This window comes from Neopelma chrysocephalum, unplaced genomic scaffold (assembly GCF_003984885.1).
Source record: "Neopelma chrysocephalum unplaced genomic scaffold, ASM398488v2 Primary Assembly neopelma1_209, whole genome shotgun sequence".
Taxonomy (NCBI): domain Eukaryota; kingdom Metazoa; phylum Chordata; class Aves; order Passeriformes; family Pipridae; genus Neopelma; species Neopelma chrysocephalum.
In genome coordinates, this window is record NW_020897871.1 from 340,520 (window position 1) to 364,276 (window position 23,757).

General features: G+C 43.9%; 1 protein-coding gene across 8 annotated transcripts in view; it reads left to right on the forward strand.

The window, feature by feature from the left end:
- Positions 1-23,757, forward strand: part of IQSEC1 (IQ motif and Sec7 domain 1) — a 331,221-nt gene that overhangs the window by 149,178 nt on the left and 158,286 nt on the right. For 3 of the 8 annotated variants that reach the window (XM_027703149.1, XM_027703156.1, XM_027703159.1), the window contains exons 4-5: positions 153-242; positions 8,708-8,794. The exons of 2 other annotated variants lie outside the window; for them this stretch is intronic. In XM_027703149.1, coding sequence (XP_027558950.1) covers positions 153-242; positions 8,708-8,794 — 177 coding nt within the window. Of the gene's footprint in view, positions 1-152; positions 243-8,707; positions 8,795-23,757 lie in introns of those variants that run through there. 3 more of the 8 variants (XM_027703150.1, XM_027703152.1, XM_027703151.1) reach the window with 2 other exon arrangements.

Consider the following 23,757-nt stretch of genomic DNA (forward strand, 5'->3'; position numbering starts at 1 on the left):
AAATATAACCCCGTAGAGCCTTTGGGTTTATCTGATGCAGTGTTTGATGCTGGTTACATCACCAGTTACTTCTCCGTGATGTTCCGCCGTGGCTGATCCTCAATGAACCTGCAAAAGCTGTCAATGTGATTCTTTTTTTTTTTCCCCTTAAGAAAGAGCTTTTCTACCTCAGGTTGCGTGAAAGAAAATATAAATCCCAAATCCACCCCCCATCCAAGGATGGCTTGCAGAAGGTGTTATTTGTGAGTACCTTTTCCTTCTTCATCTGTCGTCACGTCTCTGATATCTGTGTTGAGGATTCCAGAAGTGGGAGTAGTGATCAGTTTATTGTTTGGTAGGTTTCTTTCCACGAACCATTTTTAGGGTGTTACCTTTTTTGGCAGATGAACGATCTGTATATTAGAAATGTTTAGATGATGGTTGTGTTTGTGCATATGGGTATTTAAAAATATAATGTAATAAAGTGAGTAGACTGTGTTTAGCAGTGAAAAAAAAATGAGAAAACCCTCCACTTTGCATCCAAGAAGCAATGCAGGATGCCAGGAATTCTGTCTACGATGAGTCAAGGGTCTCTCTTCCATTTTGTTTGAATGCTTTGTCATATTAAAGTGTAAGCTGTCCTTTAAATACAGAAGTACTAATAGTAGGATATGCAATGCAGTTTTAAGCAATATAGTATTGATGAGGCTAAATGCTGCTGTGGTTTTGTTGTTTTATATATGCTTGATCAAAACCTAAAGGTACATTAATTGCTTCTTATTATTTATTTGAGCAGTTTCTCAAGGATTTGAGTTGGCAGGAGTTAAATATTCCCTGGGTTTGATGCTGTGCAGCAGCTCCTGCCTGAGCTGTCACGTTTGCACAGAGCTCAGAGCTCAGCCACGTCCTGTTTGTGGTGGCAGTGCTGGGGTTTAGATGGAAACCACACAGGTGGTTCACTCAAAAAATGGGAACAAACCAAGCGGAACGTGCCGTGGACTTGTCCTCTCCCAGCTCCCTCCCAATCCAGGGGCTTGGAATGGCTGTGCCTGCTGTTTGCATTCCTGAACCCCAGTGAAAAATCTGCTTAAATTCAATTAAAGTAGCTGCAATTGGCATCTGTAGCTTTTGCAGTTATTTTAATAGTGTGTCTGAGGGTCCTGATTTGAGTGAATCTGCTCCGTGTTCAGCAGCACCATCCACACACAGGCTGGGTAAATTCAGCCATTCAACTAAAACTCAAATAGAATAAAGAAAGAATATTGAAACCTGCCCTCAAGTTTTCTTAACCTTTTGTGCTGTGCTGAAGGGATGAGTGGTTAAGTTGAAATGTTTTAAAATCAAAATGAACGTGGGACTGTCCATAGGAAGTTGAAATAAGAAAAGTAAACTTGGCAAACAGGTTGCAGCCTTCCAGGCATACATGGATCAGCTGTAAAGAGAATGCTGTGTGTTATCACCTGGGAGAATAGTTCTGTTTGTGTGAGACTCCATTTTAATTTGGGTTCTGGGATTTGGGGATTCTGTAACTCAGCAGGGGATGGAATTTCATATAGTGCTTATCATGTGGTGTGAAGGGATATTTAATCCCTGGGTGTTGCTTTCTTTAACAGGGAGGTTGAAATTTTATTTATAGAACCATCTTGTGCAGTATTTTCCTCTTTTACTGCTTACACATGTGGTATCTTGCACCTACCTCAGCACATTGCTGTGGAAAACAAGATGTGGGCTCTGACTTCTCCTATATTCTGTATTTTAACTCCTGTTTAAGAGAGTTGATGCTGATCATTGAAAAGAGGAAAATGTAAGCGAGGAGGTTTTTTACAAACTAACTCTTAAGGACACACATATGTAGAAAATCTTCATGTTCTCTAAAACTAATGTGTGCTGAGCACTGAAAATGTATGTTAAACAGTTAAATACACCAGTTCTTCCATGCACGAGTGTGTTTTGAGATGAAAACTTAAATATATCTGCCGATGTTCTTGTGATATATATGTAAAGCCTTTTGCAAAGAGTCTCTTTTTTAAGATAAAAATCTCTTTTTGCATCTTAAAACGTAAAAAGCTGGACTGTTGCCGTTCTAAAAAAAGCTGAACAACAATGTCACCCCAGCGGGATCAGTGAAAGGGGTTTTTCAGCTGCTGCCCTGAATGGAACATATGGCCCTGAACCTTTGTTTTAAGGACCAGGGTTTGCCTTGCTGTAAATCCCTCACGCTGGCTCTGGGCACTTCAGTCTTTGTGCTTCACTTCTTTTCCTCTTCCATCAGCTGCAAACCCAACCTGTGCAGCTGACACTGCTCAGCTCTGGGGTCACTCTGGGGCTGCTGGGGGAGATTATAAATGTGCTCTGGTTTGTAATGGGAGTTGTAGTTCCTTGAGAAATTCTGGGACCTAATTCAATGGCGTGGGGAATACAGAAAAGATGGTTCTGATTTAATCTCAGAGATCTTTTCCTTCTATCACAAGCAGCTTCATGTCTCTTTGCTCTTAATTTCTGCTTTTGGACTGTCTGTGGGATTTTTCTACAGATTTTGAAAGTGCCCAGTGAGCACAACTGATTCAAGTGCATCTTGTGTCCTGTTAATTATTGTACATCACCCTTCATCAGAGAGGGGTTTGTAATAAGCTTAATCAAAAGGGAAAGAAATGTTTTTAATTATAAGCATCTACATGAACAGTCTTAATTAAATTCACCCTTGTTACAGCTAAGCCAGGATGAGGATCTCTACAAAGTGTGCAAGGATGCAAAAGGATCCCCTCTTGCCTGTTTGTGTAGGCTATTACTGCGTTCTCATGAAACCAAAAAAACTTCATAATAATTATTTATAATTATCTCTAATGTTAATGAGCATTGTGTTCCAGGACGGGACAAAATAACAGCTGTTCCTTGGTTAGTATTCTGTGACTGCACTGGTTTCATTCTCCCAAGAGATGATAATTATTTTCAGGCCCTTTTGATGGAGGAGAGGTCAGTGAGAGTGTGTCTAATGATTCTATTGAAAAATCCAGCTGTGGGCACTCGAGTTGGGATTACACAAAGGGGAGTATTATTCAAAACAAGAACTCTCAGTTTGCCTTTATACTGCAACATGTACAAATGATGATATTTAATCATTTTGATGACAAGCAAATTTTGTGTATTCTGGGGCAAAATTCAGTGGTCTGTGCTCCAGCCTACGTGTGCTGATCATTTAGGACTGCGGGTTTTATTGAGCATCCTTGGTATCTAATGAAAATATCTTTCATTTCTATTTAGAAAAAAATGTGTTCTGTAATGCTTTAAACTAGATTAGAACCATTGCATGGAAGGGGAGACAGAAATGGAGGGAGGGAGCTGCCACCACAGCAGGTCTGCAACACATGGTTGTGCTGTTTTATGATCTCTGGGTGGTTGTCTTGACTCTCAGACTGCAGTGCAAGGGAATGACGTTGGTGTTTTCTTGCCCCGAGTTGTTTCATTGCCTTCCTGTGATTTGATGTCCAAGAAGCTTTGTACAAAGAGCCATCTCGTGTGAAGGAAGCGAGAGGAATAAAGGTGGGAGTTGGAGTCTCCCACAGTGTGTGTTACAGGAACTGTAAGGGTTTTGCATATGCAACCAGAAAAGCAAGAAGGGCATTTATTTTATACAGTTGCTGTTCAAAAAAGCACGTTGGGAAATTACTGTAACTAATAAGAACACTGTGAAAAAACATGGTGTTTGCTCTGTGTCACCACGGCCTTTCTCTGCCATATTTGGCTGCGGGACGTGAAGGGGGAGGAACTGAACAGGAGAAAAGAGAAAGGTTTTCAGTGCTCCTTCAAAAGCCCAAATCATCCTGCCCTGTGTGTTTGGGGTGAAGGCCTGAGGAGTGAAAGATCTTTGGTGTCAGAACAGTAGGAATTTGTCCTTGCAAATGTGAATGGGCCCTGTGCTAAATCCCCTGGTGGTGGATGTGTCCACAGGCAGCCCCAGTCCCTGCTGGGCTGGGAGGAGACCACAGGAGTTGCCAGTCAGAACCTTCAGCTGTTTTCTCTCCCTTCCAAAAAGCAAGTTGTCCTGTGGGCTCAGCGTGTTGATTCTGAAAGGCCTTCTAGCATGTTAATGACCATGTTAATTAGCAAGCATTTAGCTGGAGTCAATGTGAGTCTGTATTATTAGGAGTTTTACTGTTCAGCACCTTTTTGGAGGTCTGTTTGATTATAATTCAAATTTTGTTCCTCATTAAAGAAATGGTTAGATTTATTAAATGAGAACAAGATAGACTTCACTGGCTTTTAACTATAACTTTTTCTAATCTCAACTGTAGCCATAACTCTGGATTGACATGAGAAAGAAACTTTCAACTTGTAAAATAATGTTATTCTTCATGAGGACAAAATACTGAGAAATTGAAGTATTCCTTTGATTAGCTTGTAGGCATGAATCCAATCAAATAACCATTCTTAGCTACCTCAGGTGACATTGCAGTGAATGGGCTTATGCAGGGGATGAACTTCTCAGCTAATTTTGGAAAGGATAGGGACAGGCATCCAGGGGCCTGAGGCTGTGCTGGTATTCCTTTTTCCATATACTCCTTGGAACATGCACCTCATGGAAAAATGTACCAGAAGAAAGGGAAGAATCCTGGCAGATGGAGGTGAACAGATTGTTATTCCAGACAAAGAGGAGGAATAATGTATGAGGTCATGTGGATGTAGGGAAGGGCAGCAGTGGAGATGAACAAACGTGCTGAGCAGGCTCCTGTCATCAGCCACGGCAGAAACTTTATAAAGACAACATTTCTTCCAGCTGTGCTCCTGGAGCAGTGTCACTGAGGCTCTGTGAGACAACAGTCTCAGTCTCTTCTGTTTGGGAGCTGATCATCGTGCAGGAAAAAGTTCCATAAGAATTCTGCCAACCTCCTCACAGGTTTACACGTGCTTAAAATTCAACAGCAGCAAATTAAACAAGGGGTGGGTCCCCTCTCTGTGCTAAACAGGGTGTGCTGTCCAGAGGGAAGGGGACAAGCTGCCTCCAGGCTCCCAACACTTCCCTGGGGTGCTCTCTGTGGCCGGTGGCCCAGCACCATCCTGCCAGGAGCAGGTGCCAGCTGAGAGGACATTGGGAAAGCAGAGGGTCACTGTTAAAGCCAAAGCAATTCCAGGTTAATAGCCTCGTGTTCTCTTCTCCCAGGTTGTTTAAAAACCAATATTGAGAAAATTGCCTGCTGAGTTTGGGAGTCGTGTTGGGGATTGTAAGAGGAAATAAAAAAAAAAACCCACAAACATTTGTGGCTTTATGTGATGACCAATAATGAATTTCCTTCTATTTGTACATCTGAGCAAGACTCTAGAAATGAAAGATTAAAAGGAATGGTCATTTCTGTTCACTGATGGATAGGGAAGTGTTGTTAAAATGAGTGGTTTCTAACACAAACATGATGGCATTCATGCAGAAGTGAGAGGAACAGTCACACCTGCTCTGGGTCTGGGAGCTTCCTTAGGAGCTGCATTTTTCCTGCTACATTGGCATCCTGAGGGGGATGTGATGTCAAGGTTTTGGGTTAGATTTGGTTCAGGTTTTACTGTTCTAGTCTGTTCTCACAAGAACTTTCTTTAAGAATGGACAAATGGTTGCCTGTCTGTGAGTACCTGGGCAGAGCTGGAAGGAACTTGGCCTGGAAGTGGGAAGTCCCTTCCATGTGCACTGGGATGCTGCAGTAATGGTTCAGAAACTGATATTGCCAGAAGAACCATTCATCTCTTCAGTCATTTGTCTTGTGTTGGTGCTGAAGTACCTGTGCTCTATTTATAATCTTAAATCTCCTTTTGAAGAACATCCACTAGAGATGCAGAAACTGGACTTAATAGGGACGAATTATCTATGAGACTGTGAACAGAAGTGATTAATTCTCCCCCAAAATATTGAAATATATTTCTTCTGATGTCTTTAGGTGTTAAAAATTAGTAAATCAATTCTAGTTTGAATGCAAACTTGTGTAGAAGGCTGATTGCGAAATCTAGCTATAAAGTTTTAAAAAGAATTAAAAAATAAAACCAAGCAACCAAAACAAACAAACAAAACCTCATTGGAATATTGAACTTTTTCTAGCAGGTTCCAGAGCTGTAAATGAATGCAAGCACTGCGTTAGCAGGTGATTGAAGGCACAAAATGCCACATTTGAGTCTTAAACTGCACCAGCAGATTTACCCAAATGCTTTGGTGAAATTAGCATTAGTCAGAGGCTGTAAAGTCTGGGCCTGGTTGTTTCTCAGGCTGACAGGACATCAGTCAGTGAGATTTAGAGGAACCCAAACACTGAGTCAAGATATCCCTTGAATTTTAAAATTCAGAGCAGGGTCCAGCCCTCATGTTTGCCTCTCTAACTGGTTGGACAAAGAGCCTGTCTTTGAACAGCCTAAGAACCATCTGAAATCCAGGCTGATGTGTTGAACGCACGCCTTTGGCACCCGAGATGCTCTTGGTGGGGCACAGCAGTGACACGTGGTACCTTGATCCCAGCCTGCAGCTGCACCTTGCCGTCTGTTCCACCTCCTCCACCCCTGCCCTGGCACTTGGCACTCCCAGGGGCAGTGTATTTGCCACCTGACAAACCTCTGGCACTTCTCATTTGCTGTCAAGGTGACGGGACTGTTGCGTTTCTGCTGCACCTTCGAACAGAAACTCAGAGCAGTTGAGCTCCTAATCCCAGTCCTGTGCAATAGGTGAGTACGAATCTTGCCTGAGACGACAGGGAGAGCTTCCCTCTTTGTTGTTCAGGGTTTTTGGAACCCAGGAAAGTCAGAGTAGGACAGATTTATGGAGCCTTGTGGGCAGATTCTTTTTGGAAGAGCCGGGAGCGAGCTCTGTTCAAAAAGCTTTGTTGAGCAGAACTGAATCCAGAGAGATTCTTTCATACGTTCACTGGTTTATTCTCTGAAGAAAGAGAGAGATTTGGATGGAAAAAAAGAGTAGTGGGAAGGGAATCTGGGACACTCTCCTACTAATTTCCTACTTTTGCTTCTACTGGAAAAATGAGGAGCCACAAAGCAGCGACTTTGCCCGTGTGAACAGTTTCCCTGCCCAGTGTGAGACTCGTGCTCTGCCCATTCCCAGTGTTCTCCCTCGGCTCCGTGGATTCTATGGAGCAGCTTCTGTGGATACTTGTGTGTTTTTTTTCCTGTCAGAAAATCCAGCTTTTGCGTGTTCTGGCTGCTTTTCTCATGGTCCATCAATGCTTTCAGTAACATTCTCCATCTTTCTTTTGAGTTGTTTTGCTCATCTCTCCCACTGGTTTGAAGGTGCCACCATTAGCAGTTGTGTGTCCCGTGATGGGAAGGTGCCTCGTGACTGAATTGTGTTGCCATTTCCAAAAGCTCAAGTACTTTGCAGGAGTTACCAGCAGTTGCTATCTTTAAACAGAAAATCCAACTCATCCTGGCCGTGCAGTTGCTGACACACTGTTGGCAACAGAAATCAGAACAGGCTGACCTTGTCTTTTTTTCCAAAGGATTAGTAACTGACTCCTTCCTGAACAAAGCCTGGCTTCTTTTTGCTTAACCACTCTGTTTGATCTTATAAGAAAGTGACCTCACAGGATTCACTTTAAGCCTCAGGGATGCAGAAGAATCAAAATCAATCTTCTGGAGCGTCTGTCAAGACACCAAGCAAAAGATGAGGGGGGGGGAAAGTGCATTTCTGTGCACATACACACATCCTCTGTTAACAGTCAGGTTGGATGCTTACAAGTTGTTAAATGAGGATTTTCAATTTAATGGCTACTTCTTCCGTAGGTCCCCACTCAAACAGCAAGGAGATATTGATTCTTTTTTTATGATTTCCTAGAAGAATGCTGTGTCTTAAGAAATTTGATTAGGTGGATTTATCATGGAGGCCTATCTGTGCTAAACCCTTGTTTAAAGTTTCCTGGCACAAACACCAGAAATGCAGAGATGTGTGCTATGTGTTGCTTAAAGATTTTCTGAGCTTTCCTTCAGATGCAATACCTTGTCCTGTTTTGCAACTCTTCTTTGCTTTCCATTAAACAATACAAACCTAAACGATCTGGGGGGCAGAATATCTTTGTGTTGTAAAGCTTCTTTTTATTTTTTTCCACGCTTTGAACAAATGACAGCAATTAAACTTGTATTGCACAGTTCAGAATATTGTTTAAAAGGGGGTGAAACTTGGATTCTTTCCCATTTTCCAGTGGTGTATTGCAATATGTTTGTAATTGCTGGGCTTGAAGAAAGCTTGTGTCCATGTCCATTGCATTCTCCCTCCTCATGTCAGAGCACTGTGTCTGTAATTCCATTGACAGAGGAACAGCTTGACTGGTGCAGAGTAAGGAAGTCTGAAGCTTCATTTCCATGGGAATTCCAACCCTCAGTGTTGGGTTTGGTCCCTGTATGGGCCTTTCACTGAAGAGCTGGACATGATGATCCCTGTGGGTCCCTTCCAGCCCAGAATATCCCGTGTTTCTGGGTTTTTTGCGAGGCAAAACCAAAGTCTTCAATTGGCATTTGATCTCAGTCCTGCAACCAAACCCGGGCTCCTCGTTGCGACAGCTCATCCCCGTCCCTTCGATGTGTGCATTTCAAACACTCCCCTGGATTTCCTGGGATTCACAATTGACAGCTGTACATCAAATTTCATCCAGCCTTACCATGAGTTTCCAACACACCTGTTAGCACCTGCCTTTCCCTCCCAAGCCCCTTTCTAAACACTTGGTGGTTTGACTTTGTGTTTTTCCTTGTGTCGTAGGTCTTTAAATACTCTGCACCAGTTTTGCTGTCCAGCTCCATTGTACCATTCCCAGCTAGCTGTCCCTGCCACACACTCAGAGTACAGGTAAGAGTAGACATGGACCACACCCACTTCTGATTTTTGGAGAGAGATCTGATGTTACCATTTGACATAAGACAGGCAATAGTGGTGGAAGTTTTAAAAGAGAGAAAAAAAAGGCATATTGGAAAAAATACCCAATACTTTTAACATCTTGTAGGGTAGTTCTGAATAGAATTATCACTGTAGTGACTCCTTCTCCCAGGCACTCTGGAATTATACAGTAAAAGGAGTGTCATGTGCCCAAGGAGGCACATCCCCCTAGATTCAGAAAGGTAGGGAGAAGCTATTGTAGGTTTAGTTCTCACATAACAAATATATTGAAATATTGATATGTAATTTGTGTAGGATACTGGGTGTTGTTCTGAGCAACACTCTTTTTTTTAAGCCCTGAATACTTCCTGCCAGAATCCATGTGTTGTGGCACTGGGAAGGTTAAAGGCATGGACCTGCACAGGGCTCAGCACTGCCCTTTCATTTGAGGGAATTAAGGGCTTTTTAAACACATACAGGCCCTTGATGCCAAGCAGAGTCTGCTCTGAATATATCAAAAATATGTTTTCTGGCTCATAATGCTTTAACACGGATGCCTTTCCTCTGTGTTCTCTTTGATCAAATGTGGAGAGCAGCAATTACACCTCGTAGTACAATTCCTTGGCAGTGCCAGTGTTTATTTTAACATCTTACAGAAGCATCAAAGGGCAGCTGATCTAAGTAACTGGAAATGTGAAAACTGTTAAGAAATTGTGCATGCCATGAAAAACATTGTCTTTTAATTTTTACTTTTGCTATTAGTGATTAACTTACTGATAATTGCCAGCTCATGAATAATATTAATATCAAAACATTGGAAGCCTGGTGCTGAAAAATCAAATCGCTTTGCCCTGGTAACAAGGAAAGACAAAACCAAACAATGAATCCTAAATCTGTAAATGCATAAACATAGTTCTGGTTTGAATATTTCATCCCTTAGTTTTCTCTAACCATGCATGCTTGGATTCATCCTGATGTTTTATGTTGCAGCACCTCTTTATGTGTGTCTGTTTTTTCCCTCCCATCAGAGCTCTTGGTTTATTAGGTGGTAGTGAATCCATAGTTGAGTTGTGAGACAACTGAATATTCCTTTGATGAGGAGCAGGGCCTGAACACTGTTAGATTCCCTGCTTGCTTTTTAATGAGGTTTTTCATTTTCCTCTGTCCTTAGTTTATAGTGGTTTAATTTAAAGGATCTTCCTACAAGGATGTTGATGGGAAACCCACCTGTTTTTTTCTGGAACGTCTCAATATCTTGCTCCACGTAGGTTATTATTTTTATCAGTAGTATTTCTTCTGGAATTAAAGCTTATAAAGCAGCATAACTTAGTGCTTAAAATCCTTCACTTCTCTAGCTTTTTTTTGTCTTTCTCTCCTTGTGCAGTGAACACAGAAGTGTCCTGGGTGTGTCTGGGTGTGTAAAGCATGTGCCGTTTTTAGAGTGGCCAAAAAGGTGCCATAAGATCTTCAGCTCTTGTTTCAGGATTGGGGGGTGGGAAGGAACTCATCATTGGCCTTGTTTGCTCTCCAGGAAGTTTAGGTTCAGGGGGACCTTTTCACTCTCTACAACTCCCTGACAGGAGGGTGAACCAGGTGGGGGTTGGGCTCTGCTCCCAGGTAACAAGTGATGGGACCAGATGAACCAGGGGAGATTTAGGTTGGATATTAGGGAAAATTTCTTCAAGGAAAGGGCTGTCCAGCCCTGGCACAGCTGCCCAGGGCAGTGGTGGAGTCCCCAACCCTGGAGGAATTTAAAAGCTGTGTGGATGTGGCACTTGGGGACATGGGTCAGTGGTGGCCTTGGCAGTGCTGCAGGAATGGTTGGACTTGATCTTAGAGGGCTTTTCCAACCCTGATGAATCTGTGAGTCTGTGATTGCCTCCTTCTGTCACCACTTGTGAAACCTCCTGTGGAGCAGCTGGCTTTTTGAAGGACATCAGGATACTGGAGCAAGCCCAGGAAAGGCTCACCAAGGTGTCTGTGGGCAAAGTACCTACAAGGGAGGAGAGCTGAGGGAATATGGGCTCTTCCCTGGAGAAGAGAAGTCTCAGAGCTGATGCTGTAGTCAAGTCCTAAATTGGAGTTGTCCTGTTGACAAGGGGGAATGGCTTCAAATGGAAGGAGAGTAGGTTTAGATGGAATATTGGGAAGGAATTGTTCCCCATGAGGGTGGGGAGGCCCTGGCACAGGTTGCCCAGAGAAGCTGTGGCTGCCCCTGGATCCCTGGAAGTGTCCAAGGCCAGGTTGGATGGAGCTTGGAGCACCCTGGGCTAGTGAAAGGTGTCCCTGCCCATGGCAGGGGGTGACACTGGATGATCTTGAAGGTCCCTTCCAACCAAAACCATTCCATGATTCTATGAATAGGAGAATATGGAAAAGGTGTAGCCAGTCTCTTCTAGGAGAGGATGAGGCAAGAGGTAACCAAAACAGATTGCAGTAAGGAAAATTCCAGTTAGATACAAGGCAGGGAGAGAGGGGAATTTGACCGTGATCAGAGGTCAAACACTGGATCAGAGGGCAGGAGAGGGAGAGGTATCTGTGTCTTCAGTGATGCTCAGTTCAGCCGGGCCCAGCAGGAGCAACTGGCTGTGGTTAGGCCTGCTCTGAGCAGGGACTGCACCACAGAGACCTCCAGAAGTCCCTTCTAACACAAGTTATCCACCGTCCTGAAGCACTCTGTTCTTGGGAAGACAAAAAAAAAAGAGCTGCAAGTTTATTTTCTAGGCTTTACTTTCAAATTCTACAGTGCTGTCAGTGCCATCCCAGGTAGTGTCCTGCTCCCAGGGGTGGTGGTGTATTAAAGCTGGGCTGTCACATGGCAGGAATTGCTTTAGTTTACCACTAATTTAAATTTCTGAAAGTGTTCTGTCCAAACTGACATCCCCACAACTGGAATCTCTGAGGCAAGTGCAAATCATGCACCTGGTTTTGTACAGGACCTGTATATGGGGATCCTGTTGCTGTGAATGAAAATGAGCTCCTAGAGCACTAACAAGATTGGGCTTTGCATTTCCACATACACTTAATAGCATTAAATTTAGCTTTTATTCTTCCCATTTATCAATTTATAAATAGAAATCATTAGAAACAAAACCAACAGACGTGGATGCTTTGGTCGAGCTTCAGTTTTGAGGCTTTATTTAGAAAATACGCAGAGGGATTAATTTTGTAGCCCAGAATTAAAAATTAAATTTGCTCTGAAAGAAGCAATTAATGAATGCACTACAGTGAAATCTGGAGCATCTCTGATTTGCTGTTAGCTAATTGCTGGATGTTTTAGTCACTCCAGCAGTTTTATTTCTAGTCGAGACGATCTTTGGCATCTGTTTTGAATTGTTAATAGGGAAATAATGCATTTTTAATAACTGTAGCTATCGCAGTAATCCCTGGCCTGCTCATTTTACAATGTTCAAAATAGAAACAATACAAGTTATCTTGCATTCTCCTATTACAAGAAAATTCTAGGGAAGCCTGAGCATACTTCCAGCTAGATATTTGTCTGGGTTCCAGTTAGCCCATATGCCTCCTCTGCTTGCTCTTTTTGGGTTATTTTTGTTTGGAAATTAAAAAATATACCCGTAAAGGCTGGAACTTGGCTTCTTTGACTCCCTTTCCCTTCCTGCCTCCCAAAGTAGAGGCTTAAAAACAATGTCCTCTAGTTTGAGGCTGCAAATTCCACGAGCTGCTCTGGATTTGTTGGGATCATTTGAATACAGGTTTTGCATCTGGTGTGAAGGGCAAAGGTAAGGAAATGGTGGCACACCCTAGAGAGGCTTCCAGAAGTAGAAATCCATGTAGTCCTGTACTTCAATTGCTTGATCCAGCCTTCATTATCATCTCAGTGGCCTCACAGCTGGAATCTGAACAAAGCAAAGCCCAGAGATATAATGGCATCCAGAGAACAGGAATTTAATCACCTCGGCTCCTTGTTTGAAGGACAGTCTGTTCCCAGCATTTTCTAAACACATCTCCTCTGACTTTAGACTGAGATGTTTAGCTTGGATATTAGGAAGAAATTCTCCCCTGTGAGGGTGGGGAGGCCCTGGCACAGGTTGCCCAGAGCAGCTGTGGCTGCCCCTGGATCCCTGGAAGTGTCCAAGGCCAGGTTGGAGAAACCTGGGACAGTGGAAGGTGTCCCTGCCCAGGGCAGGGGTGGGACTGGATGGGCTTTAAGGTCCCTTCCAACCCAAACCAGTCTGTGGTTCAAGACACATCTTTAAACAACCTTCAGGCAGAACTTGAGCCCGTCTGGGCAGGTGGGAGGTTCCTCATCCCAATCCCACACCCCCCGTGCACTGAGAGCTGCAGTGTCACCTCAGCCTTCCAGTTCCTCAGCTGGTCACACCCTCCTGGGGGTGCAGGGCTCATTCCCAGTCTCAGGACAGGTCAGCCCACCCTTGGAGATGGTCCCCACTCTGCTGAAATTGGGGGTGGGGTTTTTGGTTGGTTTGGTTTTTCATGCCCTGCAGCCCTAATGCTGCTGGAGCTGTGGGGTGCTGAGGTGTGGCTGTTCCACAGGAACCCACACAGCAGGACTGCAGGAGGAAAGTGCCCCTGCTTGGGGTTGTACAGTCATTCCTATCTGTATTCTGTGGATGGACATGGAATAGGGGATAAATGCAACTCCAACTGTGGACAGATTTGCTCACCACTGCTGTCTGAGCATCTTTTCATCTCGTGTTTATTTGTTACTATGATTTCCTTGTTCTGATTTGCATGAAATGTTGGCTGTCACTCATTCCTTTCTCCATCTGCTTTACCTTTCATCCTTCTAATCTCAAATTAGACGCCCTTATCATGTCCACAGACCATTTTTAAAATCGTGAAGCTAGAGATTTTTCTTTTCTTTTTTTTTCCCCAGTGATACCTGTGAAAACAAAAAGATAATGCAAAGGATGTTATAGTACCAAAGAAATCCCATCATTTTCTTGCAGTCTCTGCCTGCTTAATGTTTAATCAGCACCTCTGGGAGGTAAAACCATCATTCTGAAAATACTGTACTTGTGTGAAATTTTAATGTCGAATCTTTGTTTCACCAGGTAATGTTGGTTTACATGCAACAAACCACTGTATGGACAATGATAGAAGGATTGATTGTGCCATTTCTTTTTAGTCTGAGCCCCTGGTAGGCATTGGAGTTGTTTTGCCACCATAACTGGTTAACAGAGAGGCTTATCCTCCAATGATCCCAAGCTGACAGATGCTTCTACCTTGTATTAGAGTAGTTTGGTTTTTTAAGTCTTCCCAAGAGCACAGTGGGAATTCTTGCACACCAGACACGGCCAGGGAAAACTGGGAGAACTTTTTGCTTAGATTCCTGAAATGAAAAATACCTCCTTACAGATAAATGTGGTACTTTGAAACCCTCGGTTTATTTTTTTTCCCACTGATGAGCACTGGACCCTTCCCCAGGCTTAGACACAAAGGAAATACTTCAGGGGTCCTTCATGGAAGCATCTGTAGAGACATCCCACACCACTCCCTGGTCCTGTGGGAGCTTCCCAATGATTAGTCGCAGGTGAAGCTGTAGCTGCACTTCAGAATCCTTTGTACTATTGATATAAATATTTATTGACATTCTGTGCCAAAGAAAGTTGAATAGGAATCTAATTTCTCAGTGAATAGCAATTGCCCTGCTGTGTAACTCAGCACATTTAAGCCCTCGAGCCTCTCTTTAGAATATACAGAGATTTAAAAGCTTGACAAGATTTTTTTTCAAACTGAGCAGAGGAGTGAGAGCAGCATCGCTCAGACCAGCAGCACAGAGAGGCAAAATACAGATGGACAGAGCAAAGCAGAGCCAAACTGTGCCCAAATCCCACCCTAAGTCAGTGTGAGGTTCAGCTGATTATATAAGGCATCTGTGCTCAGGCCCTATGGCAAAGGAAAGCTGGCATAATTATAGGAATACTTGTAATTTTCCACTTGATGCCTACGTGATGTAGGGATGTACAAACAGGGAATTGTGTCCCTGCACAACAAGCGGTTGGAGCACAATTAGGAGCTGCCAGAATAGCATGAAACTTACTCTTTGTTTTTTGGATTCTCTTGTTTTTCTTCCTTCATTGTGTTCCTTTCCATCCTCCTCCTTTAGCTTGTTCTTTAGTTTAAAGGAAATGGCCCCTCGTGGTTGTTCTGGTTCAGAAGTGGCCTCGCTGCAGCCTCCTGCCAAGCCAGCATCCCTCCCTCCACCTGCCATAAAGCACTGTATAGCATTACAGATGTAGGTATTCCAAACTGCTCCTGCTTTGTAGCACCATTCATGATGCTGGCAACTCCTCATGGAGACAGAGCTCTTCCCTCTACCCGAGGAGAGGGCGGGGGGAGGTGGAAGGTTCAGTCATTAATCAATATTTCTGTGTGTAAATCACCCACAGAAGGGGAATATTCTGCATTTTCAGTGGAATGTGGGCAGTGAAAATACCCGTGGAAAGTTTTAAGCATGTTAAAAATAAAGGAGCCACGGCCACTGTAGGCTGGGTGTGCACATGGCTGCTTAATGGGAGTCTTCTTATGGGAAAACCAGAAATTGCCCCTTCAAACCAGCTTTTGCCCCAGAGTTAACTCTTCAGAGTTGACCAGGCTTGTTGGGCTGTTCTTCCCTGTGCTGGAAGTCCTGCCTGAGATGGAAATGGTTAATTGGGTGGTACTTTCAAACAAGTGACAGTATTTGTGGATTTAAAAACAAAACCAGGAAAATCTCAAGCTTAATTTTCCTAATGCTGTTCCCTGTGATTCTGTTCCTCTGTCTCTCTTCTTTCTTGCCCCCCCCCCTTCCTTGGCAGGGAAGATAATGTTCTGCACCAGTTCTGCTGTCCACCTTCGGGGTCTAGTAGCCCATCCTCAAGATAACAGCGAAGCTGCTGAGTGCAGGCAGTGCTCCACCTGTATAGCCCAGCTCTCCTCTCCTCTCTTACTGGTGTGTATGGACTGGCACTTGCATGGATGCCATAGGATTCTGTCCTGTCACTCTGGGTAATGCAGAAGGCACAGTTTGTGCCCTCAGTGATCTCCTGTCCATGCCTTTCTACAGCTCTTCCTCCTGTCCAGTGCTGAGAACACACTCCACCTGTAAACAAATACCTGAAATGCACAGTTTATTTTGAACTAAAATAAACAGTTCCATAAGTCTTGGAGTGCACTGTGAGTTTTGTTCCTGTCTGTACGTGGCTGTGTGGTGTGAAGGGCACAAACTGAGGGGATTCCTTCCCCCCAAAGGCTGGGATGTGGGGTGGGAGGGTGGCTGTTCCCCAGGAGCTGTATTAGGCTGTGTCAACAGTTCATTTCAAGGTTGGGCAAACACCAGCACGTGGCATTTTATGGATGTTACCATACAGAGATTAACCCTTCTCTCTTTGCCTGGTGATTGTTCTGAAGAACCAGCACACCTGTGTTGCAGCAGATCCTCTCCCCAGGACTGGTCACACCCTGAGCTCTGTGTTCTCATTTCTTTAGCCTGTGTTTGTGCAAGGCTTGTGTGCAGCAGTAGCAAAGCCCCAGATCATTGCTCATGAACTTCTGTTGCCTAATCAATGACAATACTTTTCCCAAAGCTCTGCACAAGGTTGTCATTGAAGGAATGAACTCGGAATTGAGCAGACTGTGACTGGGTAAATGAGAGCATGGCCGTGGGTGGTCAAGCTCCAACTGCCCAAAAGGCACTTTGTTGATTACAATCTTTCCAGACACATCCTCTAAAACAACTGGAGAACTTCTGCTGGTTGGATCTTCCAAACTGAAACAGTCCAAGTACATACACAGAGAACAGTTCCTGTGCAGTGGCATTGCCTACCCTGAGGATTGCAAGAAAGAAAGGCTGGGAGGAGGAAAAAAGGTCTGAAGTCTTTGTGGCTGTCATGATTTAAAATACTGCTCCACACTGTCTGGAGCTTGTGGAAAGGCAGAGTGGCTTGATGTAGGGTGAAAAGCAGGTATTTATTTGTAGCTGGATGTGGCTTTGAGGATTGGATAAAAGGAGAATCATCAGGATCAAGGAGGGAAGAACTGTGAAGGCAGCTTGAGGCTCACTCTCATTCTGTACAATGTGCTTTCGTCCCCCCAAAGGAATCCATATAAAAACACAATACAGGTTATTTGCTTTTGTGTTAGATTTGATCTACTGTCTCTATCCTTCCTGGGAAATGTTTTCTTGTGCTTGCCTTGGCTTTGCCTGTGCAGTGTCCCAGGCCTGGGAAGATTTGCTTGCAGAAGGATAATCTGCCTTCATGATTCTGCAGGTTTCTCTACATCCTTTGTGCTCACTGCAGACTACAAACACTATATGGCTGCTGCTGTTCTTTGCTATTGAATATTCCTTAGTTTCACGTGTTTCTTCATCACTTTTTATTACAATGTACCTGAAGAACTTTCACTCACACTGTAAAATTTTAAAATAATGTATGCAAAAAATTGTGTAGTGAATTAGTGGAGTTGACTGTATCCCTGGAAGGGAGCTGATGTTTACTAAGCAGGGTAACCATTGAAATGGCTGAATGTTTCTCACAATTTGGGCCTTTATAATTACGAGTTTCTCTGAGTTGCTTCCCAAAGATAGAAACAGTAGGAATTTCTGATATTTTGACTTGCTTATCTCCTCCCAGATGTAAACAGTGATTAACTCTCTCTCCTCAGTGTACTGAACTCTGGAGCACTATAATTATTCCCTTCCAGAGGGGAAGGTTTGTCCAATCTTTCAATAACTATGTATTATCTATGTGTGTAGAGGGAAACAAAGAAGCAGGGCTGCTGTTTAACCCGGCAGATTAACCCCCCAACGCCGGGTGCCAGCCCTTTTTCCTCCAAGCACTTGATTATCCTAAATGTGGCTGTGGGTAATGATGTGTCTCAGGAGAAAATGAAGTCAAAGCCTGACCAGTGTTATTGGCTCTTACAGGACACTACCAGGGGGTGTTTTCTATCCAGTAGTTTTCCAATTAAGGGTAAATGGTGTCATTAGGAGTTGCTGGCATTTGAAACACTTCGAGTTTGTAGCCATAGTATCATTAAATTGTGGCATTTACTCTTGGTGGAGCACAGAGAGCAGCTGACCTTCTCTGAGGCTCTGGAAGTCAGAAATGCAGAAGTAAACATTTTCCTGTTTAAATAAATGATGTCTGGCTAAATAAAACATGCTTTGAATCCCAGGGTTTAGCAGTAGAGCCTGGTAGGGGCTCTCTTAGTTAACCAGAGTTAGAAGTAATGACCTAAATGCTGCATGTTATTATAAAACAGAGAAAGATACCAGCAGAAAAATTCCCTTTTTCTTCTGATTCCTCAATGAATCTGCACTGTTTCTGTGAAAAGTAAAGATTATCTTATTGTGCTTCCTGGTATGGAAGGTGAAGTAGAAATCCCATTTTGTTATTTTTATGGACCCATTTTCTTCTTCCATGAACTCACAGGACTGAAGAAAAGCTGCTGCTTTGGGGAAATTCAGTTGGGGAATTTCTCCTTTGGCACCTTTTGGCACTTGCACCGTTTAGGATCAGGCTGTTTTGGTTTTCTTCTGCAATGTGGAGTTCCCCTTTGCAAACACATTCAGCTCTTAAGGGCGGTTTGCCTAAAATGGGTGGGTGAGACTTCAGTGTTGCTGTTATTTTCTGCACATGTATTATTTCCTCTCTGTAACTCATTGTGGGAACTCATTAAAACAGCTCAGAGCAGCGTGTGTGGACACTTTGGGCTGGATTTTTATGCACCACTAGATGGAGCAAAAAAAACAACAACAACAAACAAAACCAACAACAAACCAATTGAACTATGATAAATTAAGAGATTCATCTCCCAAAGTAGACTTTAAGTAGCTGAAACAAAGTATTATGTAATGTGAGGAGAAGAAATAACTCCCTGAAAAATGTAGAAGGGTGTAGATCTCAAGCATGAATGCAGTCAAGGTTTTGAGATGTTTCCTTAGCCAAGCCACCAGCTGTGTTGTGGAATATGGATTGCCACCATTCCAAGCAACTCCAGATTCATAATGAGTTTGAATTATATAATAATTTGTGGCGGAGGAAGCTCCTCCCATGAGCAGGTGCCTGGGGCTGGCAGTGCCATGGGAATGGAGCAGCACTGACACTGCATTTGAGGTCATTGGCAAGAGGAGGGGACTTGGCTGCTCACAAGTCACTGCCTGAAAAGGCTGAGACCCCTCTGGAACCCCCCATCCACAGCTTTGCTGAGGGGCCACTCACCCGATGGAATATTCATTTGCCAAACTGACCATTTTAAAGTGCAGCACTAAGTCTTTTTTCACCTCAAATACTGAAAGGGAGCAGGGGCTTTCAGGAAATATAACTCCAAAAATATATATACCAGCATCGGGGGCAGTTCTTGCTGTGTTCGCGTTGTCCCGGGGTTGCGTGTGAGCGGTGGGGGATTGTTGGGGTTCTGCAGGAATTGGCTGTTTCCCGGCAGGGCTGCTAGAGGGAGCTCCAATGCTGCCTGAACCGGGGCTTTCCCGGGAAATCACTCCTGACATCCATGGCCTGGTTCGGTCCATGAAGCTGCGGATGAAAACGAGGGAGGAAACCGGCTGGATGTGCTTTTGCACTCTATGGACACTGGAGATGGGATACGTGGACATATATGCCGGCATCCCCTGCAGTCACTGGTGTTTCTGTGTTTTATAATTATTATCCTAAATGTTGTTTAGAAATGTTATAATTATTCCCTGTTTGCCTGTGCACTGTGCTCTGCCTCCACCTTTCTCGAGCTGGAATGCACAAGATGTCCCAGGGAAGGTGTGTGTTTGACACTCCATGGAAACCACGTGGGGCGTTTTACATCCCACTGTCTGATGGGTGTCTAGGAAGGAGTATGGGAACAAGACAAACATACAGCAACACCTCTCCCAGGCTCCAGCAGGTTTTGACAAGAAGCTGATCCACCAGTGATGTGTAGTAGGTTTTCAAATAAAGAAATTGATAATTACTATTTTTGAAAGGCACAAAACTATGATTATATGAATTTCAATACTGCTGGATAGATGTTTCTGCTGTCAAAGCAGCAGAAATTCTAGTTTTACTATTCTACCTCTACTGAAGTAATTTATAATAGTTAAGTGTATCACACCTGTGACTACAAGGTGTTTGGTTTCTGAACCTTTTCTCTCATGATATGGTTTAGTGGGCACGGGGGGATTCAGGCAAAGGTTGGACTTGGTGACCTGGGAGGTCTTTTCCTACTGTAAAGATTCTGTGCTTCAGGTGGGTTTCCCATTTTCTGTGGACTCCACAAACTGCAGCAGCTGCTCAGGGCAGGGTGGGGTCTGTCAGGGGCTGATCACACTCAGAGCCTGGAGTGACTTGGCTGAACAGCAGCAGGGGATTATCCCCCTTCCCTCCCCTGCCGCTCTGGGAAGGACACTCTGCCCTCCTGGCAAAGGCAGAGGGGCTCTGGTGAGGGCAGAGTCCCCCCAGAGTGCCCGTAGGGTCCAGTTCCTCGCTGGGCTCAGGGATCACTCGCTCTGCTGGGCTGACAAAAACAGAGAGATAAAGAGAGACAGAACTTCACTGAGCCCATCCACGTGAAGAAAAAATGTCATTAATGAGTTCAGGGAGAGTTTTTCTGGCTGTGTCTGGATCCAGCCCAGCCTCCTGCTCTCAGCTACTGGCTGACCTTTGGTGACTCAGCCCTGCTGCCATCCCATCCCTCCCTGTGACCCGGGGACGGCCGGTCACTGACCCTCCGAGGAGACCTTGGGGACCTTTTGGGGTTGGGAGGGACTCAGAGCAAGTTATGTTTGTTTTTAGCAACAGAATGCTACAGGGTCAGGAGGAAAGGGGAGCTGTGCAGATATCAGAAAGAAATACAGAACCATTGAATGGTTTGTGGTTGAAGGGACCTTAAAAATCATCCAGTTCCACCCCTAGTTCCAACCTCAGTTCCATCCTCCACCAGACCAGGTTGCTCCAATCGCAATCCAACATGTTTTGGGTTCCTCAGTAAGTGCATAGCAAACATGGGGTACTCGTTAAAGCTTCTCTGAAACAAAGATGCTAATCCAGGGGGGGGAGTTTCAAAGCCCCTGATGAGTATGGCCCATGGCCCCTCCTTTGTGCCCAGCCAACCCTTTATCTGCCATTCATGGGTCACCTGGGTCATTCCTGTAAAACACAGGTGTTGCTGTTTTCCTGTTAGAGTTGGGGGGTGAGATTTGAGAAAATCTGAAAATATTTATCTGTATTTGCTAAACAAGCTGGGAAGCTGGGAGTTCAAATAACCAAAGGCCATTTCTTTGATTTATGTTTACCTTCCATATTCAAGCGAAAATTTGTACACAATATAAGGAAAAATATGTCCCTTTCTAATTTCTAGTGTTTCAAGCAAGTCCTTTTTGTTCCCTACCCATTCAGATATTTTGCTTTTTTTTTCCTATGTTATTTGTATGCTCTTTGGCCTTTGGTGATCTTTGGCTGATGCATTCATAGAACAAATGCCTAAAATCAACCCAGTTTATGACCCATTAATGTAAGCATTTTTCCCCTAAAGAAATTATGTCACGTTTCATTCAGCTCTGAATTTTTTTTCCCCAAGCCAATCACTGGAGCATTGCACACCTGAAAATGAGATAGTCTTGAAATCCATCTTGCTCTCTTCAATTAAATTCATCTTTATGGAGAATTCAATTAGTTGTAATTGCTATTTTGTGACAAGATTTTGCCAGGGGCTGGTGTAGTAAGATAATTAATCTCCATCAGGAAATGTTACTTAAATAGTTTTCCTTTGTCACCCTACGAGCAGAGTTATTAATCAGGTGCCGTGTCTGGCACGGGGCAGCACGGGCAGCTCCCCCACTCCTGGGTGGAGCAGATGTTTCTGACAAACAAGTTTGTTTGCTGTGGGTCACGGGGTGTCTGATTAAAGCCATTTTGCTTTGTTCTTTGTTAGTGGGGGAGCTCTCAGCTGCCCCTGGAAGCCACCAGAGTGCTGCTGGTGCCTCCAGCATGGAATTGAGGTGCTCTCCACCTTGAGCTCTTCAGAAGCCCACCAGGACATGTCTTCTGCTTTATAACCAGACTTAATTAGTGAAGGATCTTCTAAAATTGTCTTTCTTATTGACTTTGGGCAGCTCAATGAAAATATATCCATACTGGATTCCAAGGGAGACATGGACAGTCCTTGGTTAGGTTAGTTCAGTGCTTCAAGGCTAGAAAATGCTCCGTGCTAAGGCAAGGAAAGAGCCATTGCTTTTAAAACAGAAAACAACTGAGTAATAGGCATTGTCAGCTCATTTGATGTTTTTCATCAAAGACTTATGGATGATCAAAGAGCCGAGAGGGGAGGCAAAGGTTTAGGTGTGTAGTGGAGCAGCAGGAAGCCCGTCACCTCATTCCAGATGAGGCCAAATGAACGCTGAGCTGGGCTTTCATGTTCCATTAGACACTTGTCTCAGCCACAGCACTCAGTCCACCTGCAGAAAGCTTAGCCAGGAGTAGGAACATTGGGGAGGCAGTTTTTGTTAATCTCCGTGTAAGATCTCCATGCTTTATCTGTCGAAATTGGAGGGGTAAAATTTGGAGCTGTGGAGGCTCAAAGTGGGAATGAAGTGGTGCCTCCTCCAACCAGATGGGCAAGTTCCTGCCTGGTGTTTGTTCAGCCTGATTCTCTGGTATGGAAGAGTTAAATGGTGAAATGGTCTTTGGGTAGAATTAAAGAAGGGGAAGACTAATTTAAAGCTTACTTTGACATTTTCCTTTCATATTCTTTTTGTTTTGAGGGCTTTTCCAAACAATTTCAGCATTGTGTATATATATACATGTATGCACACACATACAGCAATTTCCAGGTAGGATTGGTCTCCAAACACCTCCAGCTGCATCCAGAGGGCAGCCAGGACCTTTGGCCCTCTCAAATGCTTCTGGGACTGCCTGTTCTGATTTCTGGGGTTTTATTGGAGCTGTACTAGTTCCCATGTGTACAAAGGCACTCTGAACTGTTCTGCTGTAAATGCTGTTTGGAGCTTTACGGTGAATATGGGAAGCACTTGTGAACTCTGAAGTCATGTAAAGCGTGTGGTCAGATTCTCGTGGTTTCAACTCCTTTTAGTATGAAAAGGCAGGGGAGTGGAAATTATTATTACAGTAAATAGATAAAAGTAAACTGCCAGTTAGCTGAAAAATCCTGTTTCCTTTCTGTTGAGGAGGTCCTGTGTAGTTCCCCATCCTGCTCTCAGCACACACACCACTAACCCCACTTTTTGTTGTTTTGTGAGACCTGCTGATGTAGCTCCAGTTGGGTTTGTTTTTGGATTCTCTGCTAGTTTGCTAATAGCATGTTATTTAACTCAGGTTTGTAAGCCTTTGCTCCCAGAAAACAATGATGCTTTTAAAAAATCTAACCCTGTTTTCAGTCGGTAGGTTTGAGCCTACAGAGGAGTAGGATCACTGAAACATTGACTGTGCATGTGTGGTGATAAAAGGGTGATTTTCTGTGTTTAAAAGAAGCATCATAACCTCTGACAGACTGATACAGTGCACTAGAATTTAAATCATTAAATCTGCTTATCTGAAATATCTCTGTCAATTTTTCTTTTCAGAAATGATGGAATTAAGGTAATAGATGCAGCTTTACTGAATAATAGGGTAACAGCATATGGATTGTAGGTCTTTGAATCCACTTAACAGCATGTGTAATTCTGTACATTTCCTGGGAAACAAAAGGCTGATGCTCATTGATCCAGAGTATCCTGTAATCTGCTGCTTCTGTGAAATGCTGGGTGATGACAGAAAAACACCCCCAACACGCAGGGAAATAGTCATTGATTGCAAGGGGATGTGTTGAAACAGGCTGAGAGTCAGATGGATTCTGAAATTGTAATGCTGATGGTTCTGGAGAGCTACAGGAACAAATGGCTTTGTCATGGTACATGATAAATGGGCTCCTGGCAGTGCAGCCTGGGGCTCCTGCTGCCCCTGGAGCTGTGCAGGGCAGTCAGG